This window comes from Cebus imitator, unplaced genomic scaffold (genome assembly GCF_001604975.1).
Source record: "Cebus imitator isolate Cc_AM_T3 unplaced genomic scaffold, Cebus_imitator-1.0 Scaffold773, whole genome shotgun sequence".
Lineage (NCBI taxonomy): Eukaryota > Metazoa > Chordata > Mammalia > Primates > Cebidae > Cebus > Cebus imitator.
The window spans coordinates 130,043-140,507 of record NW_016108088.1 but is presented as its reverse complement, the minus strand read 5'-3'; the positions used below and the strand labels follow the sequence as shown (position 1 = coordinate 140,507).

General features: G+C 51.3%; 1 protein-coding gene across 1 annotated transcript in view; it reads left to right on the top strand.

The window, feature by feature from the left end:
• Positions 1 to 224: 224 nt before the first annotated feature.
• ADPRHL1 (ADP-ribosylhydrolase like 1) overlaps positions 225 to 10,465 on the top strand; it is a 26,618-nt gene continuing 16,377 nt past the window's right edge. Inside the window, exons 1-2 of the mRNA XM_017519767.2 lie at positions 225 to 642; positions 6,980 to 7,144. Coding sequence (XP_017375256.1) covers positions 429 to 642; positions 6,980 to 7,144 — 379 coding nt within the window. The 5' untranslated portion in view covers positions 225 to 428. The remainder of the gene's footprint in view (positions 643 to 6,979; positions 7,145 to 10,465) is intronic.

Here is a 10,465-nt window from a genome sequence, read left to right as displayed (position 1 = left end):
TGAAGGCCACACATCATATTTGAAACGTCCAGGGAAGGAAAACTACAGAGACAGCAGATGGGTTGTTGCCTAAGGGGTGACGGCACGCCCTCACCACAAACGGGGAAGTGCCACTCCCCTTCCAGGGACAACGAGAGGAGCCCTGCTCTGTCAATGCTCTGAAGGTGCTCCGAGTGCTGGCAGAAGCCAGCAGCCTCCTTTGCTGAGGAGCTGGTGCTTGTCCAAACGCAGAAGGAAGCTGACACCTCCCACGTGGGGGACAGAAGGGTCCTCTCATTGGTGCCACCTGCAGAGACAGACAACGCCTGGCCATCAGAGGACGCTCCGACAGCGACACAATGACCACTATAAAAGTCAGGCGGGCCACGGAAGGCAGCAGCAGGCCAGGAGACTCCGCAGCTGTAGGGTAAGAGGAGCTGGCTCCTGAGATGGAGAAATTCAAGGCTGCGATGTTGCTGGGGAGCGTTGGTGATGCGCTTGGCTACAGAAATGTCTGCCAGGAGAACAGCGCTGCAGGCATGAAGATTCAGGAGGAGCTACACCGTTCCGGGGGCCTGGACCACCTTGTACTCTCGCCAGGAGAATGGCCTGTGAGTGACAACACCATCATGCACATGGCGACCGCCCAGGCCCTCACCACAGGTAGGACTGGGCCCCGCGGCACACTGCTGGCGGGCGGAGGGCGGAGGGAACGCTGTGGCTGCTCACGTTCCCAGTAACCCCCCGGGAGTTTTGAAGGCAGCGTGGTCCTTCAGCCGATAGTGTTACCCGATGCCGCTGCTAAAAGTGGCAATTTAATAGACACCAGTGTCCCTCAGATTTGATATGTGGCAGATCATGTTTCTCCTGTGGTTTCTTGGGGTGACAGCATTACTTTACTTTGCAGGTTACTAAGATTCAATTTTTAAATGCGACTTTTCACTTGTATTTGTAAAGCATTGACTAAGCCTATCGTTGCTAATAGCGTTAAAGCCAATTAAGCCTCTCTCAGCCACGGTGGTGGGAGTGAGCTGAGGGCTCACTTCTGCAGAGATCAAGGCTTTTTGTTCCGAATTCATTACAAGGGATATAAAATAAGCCAGTTTGAAATGTGGACCCATTAATACTGTTTGGGGATTAGTTCTAAATTCCAGTGAATTAAGGTTAGAATATCATCTCCCAGAATGGTTCAGCTTGAAGAGTTGCCCATACACAATGTGTCCTAAGAAAATGACGTAAACTTGATTGGACGAGATTGGAGACAAAGCTTAAAATATCTTTAAGTAGCAGATTGATCTTAGGATCAAGCTTTTGCATGAGTTTCAGGGAAACGGCAGGTACGTAGACACACAGCCCAACTTCCCTACAAGCTGTTCAAAGCCCCGTGGGTGCTGTTTATCATGACAGAATTCAAATCTGAGGGCTACGGCTAGGTCAATGAAATTTCACTTATGCGTCCACCCCACCATTCCGTTCGTCTGCTGTGGACGCGCCCAGTTTAGTTCTGTGCTCACGGCGGAGGAATGTCATCGAGCCTGTGGCTGGTCCCTAAATAACGGCAGAGCTGAAGTGCCGGTGATAAGATAAGGCTCCCCGGCTTGCTGGAGACCAGGAGGTGTCGAAGAGCTCCTGCTTCTGCTTTTCCAGCCGGCCTCTCGTGTGCCCTTAGGACCAGCGGCCCCACGCTCTGTCCCCGTAGCCCAGAGCAGACGCACCCCACACAGACGCCCATGGGAGAGCAAGCGCTCGGAACAAGGCTGCGGCCTGTTTTCACCTTAGACAGTGGGTGCTCACTCTTGAGCTTGGCTTCCTCTGGGCGTCTGATGCCGTGTGTGCACTCATACCAGCTCCACGTGTCCCGTCTCTGCTGGCACTTGGTGGGCATTTTGTGAATGGCAGCGTCTGCGGCTGTGGGCCTGGTCCTGCTGGGTCCACAGGGAGGGCAGCGGCACAGGACACTCCACAAACACGCCCATGGAGGTCGGCCCAACAGGACACGAAATTCACACAGTGAAAAGGGTTATAGATGTTCTGGCGCTGTTTTTAAGGAGGAAAGTAAGTTTGCTCCAAGCTTTCACAGTCCTCAGCTGTGGACAAGGAGGAGGGTGCACTGTGCTGCTGCAGCATCTAGTTTATGGGTCATGAAAAGCCTCCAGGATCACCCCTGGAATCACTTACCCCTCTAGAAACCAAAGCAAGCATGTTTTTTTCAACTCACTAAAAATCAGTTCAAATGTCTCTTAACTTCAGCTTTTTTCTTTAAATAACAAATTGTAGCCTATGGAGGGGGGCTTTGGGCTGTGTTAACAATGGTGAGGGCTGGGCACAGTGGCTCGTGTCTGCAGTCCCAGCACTGTGGGAGGCCAAGAGTTCGGGACCAGTGTGGGAAACACAGCAAGACTCCCTCTCTACAAAGCAAAACAGCAATGGTGAGCGCTGAGTCCACAGCACTTCCATACTAGCCACTGTTCCAGCTGCTCATGCACGCTACCACACACGCTCCTGACGTCACCGCAAGGCTGATTTTATCAGTCTCACAGAGGAAGGAACTGATGTTCAGAGAGGTTCAGGCACTTGCCCAGTGCCACACAGCCCAGTGAGTGGCAGGCTTGGACGGGAACCATACGGTCTGGCCCCCATGCTCGTAAGCACCCTCCCTGACTACTGAGATCATGGTGGCCTGCAGGTATCGTAACAGTTGGAGTGTGCATTAGCTCTTCAACATGTTTTCCAAAGACAGGCCAACTTTGACAAATGGAACTACATTTGGCATCTTTAAGTAAACTGCGCTGTAAGTCCTTCACCTCGCGAGCCATGGGGCTGTGTGGCCTGGCAAGCCCTGGCTTTGCTGCTAGAGTTAGCATAGGTCAGAGGGGCAGATGCAGCCCCTGTGGCTTCCTGCTTCCATGCGGCATCCGTTGCCATGAGTGGCAAGTCCGTGTTGCCAGCGCATTATCACCGACTCACTCGGCAGGCAGCTAGCAGGTGTGTGTGGGCGCCAGGCCTGTGGAGGGGAAGCATCTCGCAGGTGTGTGTGTGCCAGGCCTGCTCGACCATCGCCCAGAAATGCAGCTGGCCATTCCCAGCTCCCCACCCCTGCTCCCTGGGAAAACTGGAGCTGTCACTTCCCTCCCAGGGCCTTCCTCCACACAGGGTTACAAAGAATTAAATGGAGCAGCCAGCAAAGTATGAGGAAGCGCCTAGGTTCACATTGGAAGGTGGTGCAGGCCAGTGTGGCTGAAGGCACATCTGATGCGTCTCTGCCCTGAGGCTCACTCAGCAGCCCCAGCTTTAGGGCCCAGCACGCACAGCAGGAAGTGTCGCCTGGCCATGGCCTCCGGGGCACGCAGCCAGCGCCTATCTCGCCCGTGGGCCCTGAGAACGAAGAGTGGCAGTTTGGCTTATGGTGGAAAACGTTTGGAAACACTTGACATTTTGCTACAAGCTCACTGGACGTTGGTATTTTGCCTTTTCTTTATTGAGACGTTAGTTGGGAGACTCAGGCAGCTTTTCTTTTTCTTTTTTTTTGAGATGGAGTTTCATTTTTGTTGCCCAGGCTAGATTGCAGTGGCACCATCTCGGCTCACCGCAACCTCCACCTCCTGGGTTCAAGCAATTCTGCCTTAGCCTCTTGAGTAGCTGGGATTACAGGTGCATGCCACTACGCCCAGCTAATTTTTGTATTTTTAGTGGAGATGGGGTTTCCCCATGTTGGCCAGGCTGGTGTTGAACTCCTGACCTCAGATGATCCACCCACCTCAGCCTCCCAAAGTGCTGGGATTGCAGGCGTGAGGCACCGTGCCCAGCCTCAGACAGCTTTATAAACTGATTTGTCTTTCAGGAGACCAGACAGGGAAGACGGGAGGCAGGAGTTGAATGTCCCAAAGGAAAGAGACCCAGAGAGAAGCCCAAGACTAGCAGCTTTGAAAATCTGTTTGTAGCTTAAACTCTAACCTGAAAAGACAATGCTTTTTGTTGCCATTTTATTTTATGGACTTCTTTTTGCTTTAAAAAGGCAAATTTCAGTTAAATACAGACATTTCTTATCTAATTCCAGAATAAAATGAATCCTTTTAGGGGACACAGGAAGGGCTAGGCTTGCTAACCCAGGACAGAGCTGAGAAAGGCTATTTGTGGACCGACCATGCCCAGCCTGAACAAAGCCATGCAGCTCTACCCCCACCCAGGGGCTTTGTGTGCAGGAAAAGGTGACTAATTCCTGCAGGAATGTAGCTTCACATCTCTCCCATGAGACGGCCAGACTTGTGTCTCCCAAGCCATGGTCTTACCACATTCTCTCTCCTCCTGACTCGAATTGGGGCAATGAACATGGGCATGCAGGTAAAACAATACTGTGCATGTAGACAACACAATGCGTGTAGACAACATATGTGTAGACCACACATGATTGCCATGTACGTGCAACACCATGCACACACACCATGCACACACATCCCATGCACACACAACACCATGAACACACAACACCATGCACACATGCCATGCACACACATCCCATGCACACACACCATGCAGATACACCTTGAACGCACAACACCATGCACACCATGCACACAAAACGCACACACATCACACACACATCACACACACACATCACCATGTACACAACATGCACACACATTGCACACACACCACGCACACACACCACGTACACACACCACACACACACATCCCATGCACACACCATGCACACACAACACATGCACAACATGAACACACCATGCACATACACCTTGCACACACCTTGCACATACATCATACACACACAACACACACATCACACACACAACACACACGCAACACCACACGCACACACATCACCATGCGCACACACCACGCACACACCACGCCCACACATAACCATGCACACATAACACCATGAACATACATCACCATGCTTGTAGGCAATACTGTGCATGTAGACTCCAAGCATGTACACAACACAGTGCATGTGGATAATACTGTGCACATAAGATAACACCATGCATGTCGACAACACTGGGAGTGCAGACAGCAGCATGAGTGTAGATAACACCATGAGTGCGGACAGCAGCATGTGCGTAGACGACACTGTGAGTGTGGACAGTAGCATGCATGTAGACATGGGGAGTGCAGACAGCAGCACACGTGTAGATGACACTGTGAGTGTGGACGTGAGTGCAGACAGCAGCATGTGTGTAGACAACACCAGAAGTGCAGGCAGCAGCACGCGTGTAGATGACACCGTGAGTGTGGACAGCAACATGCGTGTAGACAGCGCTGTGCCCCATGACAGCATTGTGCCTGTAGGGCAACACCGTGCACACTGGACAACACCATGTGTGTAGACAGCACTGTGTACATAGCACAATATCATGTATATCGACAATACTGCACAGGCCAGCCAGCCACGCCTCCCAGGACTGCCCCTCGCTCTCCAGAGGCCTCTGCTGGGCTGGGTGGGGGAACTGGCTGGTAGGAGGACACGACATGCAGTCCTTGTCCTCAGCCTTCTCCGGGGTTTGCAGCTGCAGGGCCCCGAGCGCTGTCTCCGGGGTTTTGTCCTGTGCGCTCTCTCCGGGGGTGTTTGTCCTGCGCGCATTGAGCACTCTCTCCGGGGTTTATCCTGCCTGCTCTGTCAGGGGGTTTGTCCTGAGTGCTCTCCCCAGGGGTTTTTCCTGTGCGCTCTCTCTGGGGGTTTGCAGCCACAGGTCCCTGCTCCTGGGCTCTCTTCCTGGAGGGTTTGCAGCCACAGAGCCCTGAGCGCTCTCTCCAGGGGTTTGCAGCTGTAGGGCTGAGGTTTCAAGTCCTGGAGGAGGAAGTGACTTTGCCAAGTGCCCTTCCTAATCTCTCGAACCCATCCGCGCTAGGACATCTGGCTCTGATGCGGCTGAGGAAGGCTCCAGCTACCAGCAGGAACGTCTTTTGCTTCCAAGTGCCATTTCTGCCACATGGAGAGTGGGCCAGGCCTCTGTCTCCCCCTCCCTCTCCCCGCTCATGCCCACCCCTACCCTCCCCAAAGGTGGGGGATCCATCACCAAGAAAAAGTGAGCAGTGGGGTCTCCCAGGCCGACCCACAAGCCCGGAGCGGAGCACAGCTTTAGTGTAGAATGATAACAAGCTGCTGGCTGTTAAAGTGGCCGTCGGGAGGGGCGCCCTCACTGGCCTGCCACAGCCTGTCCTGGCGTGGCTGGGCACCCAGGCTCTGATTTTACAGGCTGTGTGGACTGCATCCACACACTGCGGGTTAGTTAATCACAGAAGTACTCGGGCCTTGCAAGCAAACACATTTGCCAGCTCTGGCCTTGGGCAAGACACATAAGCTCACTGAGCCTTATCAGGGAAAATGGCAAATAAGAACCAGCCCTTGCTGAGGAAGGATGTCTGGGCTCCCAGGTGCGACGCTGGGCACACGGTAGGTATCTGGTGTGTCCAGCTCCTTCACCCTCGTGCCCCAGGGTCTTTCAGGGCCTCCAGCCCACCTTTGTTTCCAGAACACCGCTCATGGGGCTGGGGATGCCGCTTGGTGGCAGCTGTCCCTGTGGCACCCAGGTTTCCTGCAAGAGAAGAAGGAGCCAGAGCTGGGCTCGTCAGCCTCCACCGTCTGCATTACAAGCTCGTGGCATAGGCTGGTTTCGGTTCTGTTTGTTGCCACATGGATGGAACCATTAGAAAGTGAGCACAGTGGGTCTTGTCTAGATTCTCACGTGTAACTAGAATAAGAAGTTCAACGACAAACTAGAATGCCCGAAATCGGAATGAAATCTCCAGTGAATTGTTTGCGTGTTAAACTTCCCTCACAGCCAAGGCTGTGTAGGACAGATCCCCAAACCTTTCTCCACCTCCCTGAAGACACTGGTCTGCCTCTTCCCTTGCCACAAGCTCAGTGGGGCTGTGGCCTTGGGTGTTGAGCCCTGGAGAGCCTGCCCAACCCCATGGGAGGGAGGCCAGAGCTCACGCCACAGCTCACTCTGATGTCTGCCTACCCTTTCTTCCCCAGACTACTGGTGCCTGGATGATCTGTACCGGGAGATGGTGAGGTGCTATGTGGAAATTGTCGAGAAGCTTCCAGAACGTCGGCCAGACCCAGCTACCATTGAAGGCTGCGCTCAGCTGAAGCCCAATAACTACCTCCTCGCCTGGCACACACCGTTCAACGAAAAGGGTCAGGGAAATCCTCTCCTCTCCCCCAGTCCCACACTGCTGGGGCCCCTGTGCTCCCTACTAACCCCGGCATCTCCAGGTGGCTTCAGTGAGGCCAGATCTGCCTAGAGTCCCTTTGATGGGAGGGGGCCCCTCCCGGTCAGCCTGGCCAGTGGGGGCATCTCCTTAGGAACACCCGTCCACGTGGCACTGGGCTTCCCCATGGGGCTTTATTTATTATTATTTTTTGAAACTTTCGCTCTTGTCGCCCAGGCTGGAGTGCAGTGGCACAATCTTGGCTCACTGCAACCTCTGCCTCCTGGGTTCAAGCGATTCTTCTGCCTCAGCCTCCCTAGTAGCTGGGACTACAGGCATGTGCTACCACGCCCAGCTAATTTTTGTCTCTTTTTTTAGTAGAGACAGGGTTTCACCATGTTAGCCAGGATAGTCTCGATCTCTTGACTTTGTGATCTGCCCGCCTCAGCCTTCCAAAGTACTGGGATTACAAGCGTGAGCCACCATGCCCGGCCTCCCCACGGGGTTTTTGTCAACCACTGCTGGTTTATTTTGAGAGATATTTCCCACTGTTTTCCCTTCATGTTGGTCTTTTCTGTTATAACATCAATGAGAGCTTGTGTGGTCTGCATGAATGTCTCTAAAACACTTTGATGTGTTTCTGGTGAAGCCGTATTTAGGTGGCCCCAGTGTCTGCCTCTGAAGAGCCTCTGCTCATCTCGTCCTGGCCCGAGTCCGCCATGCTTATCCACAAAGCATGGGTGGTGGCTGACTTGCTGTGTTAGTACCACGGTGATCAGCCCCACTTCCTGTATAATCTCTCCCCAAAAAGCTCTTTCAGGCTGGAGAACGTAGACTCGGTAGACAGAAAAGGAAAGCCCAGAGGCTAGAGGGGTTTCTGTGAAATGGCACGTGTTCTCCGACAGAGCAGCAGAGACACAGGTATCCCCAGAAAGCCATGACGAGAGGGTAAGACCTGGTGAGCTGCTCTGGCAGCCCTATTCCCAAGAGGAACATGCTCTGGGCATGTGGAAGGGGCAGTCTGAGCAGAAGTAGATCACCAGCCACAAAAGCCTCGGGGCTGGCTCTTCGGTGGTGCAGATAGTGCACAGCCTCCTGTAGGTGCACAGCTTCCTGAAGGTACACGGCTTCCTGAAGGTACACGGCTTCCTGAAGGTACACGGCTTCCTGAAGGTACATGGCTTCCTGCTGGACAAGGGTAAAGACAGGGTGACCTCTCAAGAGGGAAATCTGGCATTGCCCATCAAAATGATTTAATGAACACACTTTTTGATCTGGTACTTCTACTTCCAGAAATTCTAAAGACCCGTGATGACGATATACAAAAGCAAGTGAGCAAAGATACGTGTACAAGGATGCTCTTTGCATCATCATTTGCATTAACAAAACCTGGAAACAGCCTAGTGTCCCTCTGTAGGAGAATGGTGAAATTGATTGCAGCACATCCATATGATGGAATACTATGCAGCCACTAAAAAGAGTGAAGCGGATCTATGTGTACTGAGACATGGGGCAACCTCTGCCACAGATGAGTGAAGAAAGCAACATGAAAACCAGTGTGTCTGGTTCATCCCAGCTGCGTTTGTTACTGAATTTTAAATGTTGTTTATATATCTTGGATACAAATCCTTTGTCAACTCTATGTATTATAAATATTTCCTCTCACTCTATCCCTTGCCTTTTTGTTTTCGTAATGATATCTATTGAAAAGCAAACTTTAATTTTTTTCTTTTGAGATGGAGTCTTGCTTAGTTGCTCAGGCTGGAGTGCAGTGGTGCAATCTTGGCTCACCGCAACCTCCACCTCCTGGGTTCAAGCAATTCTCCTGCCTCAGCCTCCTGAGTAGCTAGGATTACAGATGCCCGCCACCATGCAAGCTAATTTTATATTTTAGTAAGGACAGGGTTTCACCATGTTGGTCAAGCTAGTCTCAAACTCCTGATCTCACGTGATCTATCCTCCGTGGCCTCCCAAAATGCTGGCATTACAGGAGTGAGCCACTACGCCTGGCCAAGTTTTTTTTTTTTTAATTATGTATTTTTATTTTTTGTAGACAGGATTTCACTCTGTCACCCAGGCTGGAGTGCAGTGGCATAGTCATGGCTCACTGCAGCCTTGACCTCCCAGACTCAAACAATCCTCCCACCACAGCCTCGTGAGTGGCTGGGACCACAGGTGCACACCACCATGCCCAGTTAATATTTTGATATTTTTTGTAGAGATGGGGTTTCACCATGTTGCCAAGGCTGGTCTTGAACTCCTGAGCTCAAGCAATCTGCCCACCTCAGCCTCCCAAGGGCTGGAATTAGAGGCATGAGCCACCACACCCAGCCAAGACTTAAATCCTAAAAGCAAAACCTGGAAGGATCAAGCTGTTTTCAAGTAAATTAACTGTATCCAAAGACAAGGGTCAAAAATAGTTATAGGAGTATAAAAATATCCTGGATGCAACAGCATATGAAGCATGCAAAGGATCAGGAGCATCCAGTTCATGAGAAGGAAAATAAATCCAGACTGACAAAGACCCAACATAGACGTCAGAATCTGCAGACAAGGACATAAAATGCTAGATATTCTATGTGTTCAAAAAGTTAAGTAGAAACATGAATGGCATTTTAAAAAAGACCCAATTCACATTTCTAGAAGTAAAAACTATAATGTCTGAGTTTTAAAATACACTGGCTGGATCAATAGCAGATTAGGCATTTCTGAGAAAATGTTAATGAACTTGCAGGCAAAGCAGCAGAAATTATCCAAAGTGAGACACACAAAGAAAAAGAATCCAAGGTATGAAAGGAGCATTAGCGACCCGTGGGTGACCTAAGGCAGCCTGGCGTGCATGTATCCTCAACACAGAGGAAACAAAACAACACAAATCCTTGAAGAAATAATCGTCAAAACGTTTCCAAATTTGATGAAAACTGTAAACCCACAGATACAAGAAAATCAATTCCAAGACAAGAAACATGAAAAAAATGACACCAAGGCACACAGTAATTAGATTGCTCTAAAGTAATACGAAAGAAAAGTCTTAAAAGCAGGACACACGTCACGTACAGAGAAACGGCAGTGATGATGACAGCAGATGTCTTGGCAGAGCAACGCGAGTGAGAAGACAGTGGAGCCACATCATCAAGGTACTGAAAAGAAACAAGAAACACTTTAACCAGCATTCTTTTTGGGGGTGGTGCAGTGCCTTGCTCTGTCACCTGGGCTGGAGTGCAGTGGCACTGTCACGCCTCACTGCAGCATCAGCCTCCTGGGCTCAAGCAGTCCACGTGCCTCAGCCTCCCACATAGCTGGGACA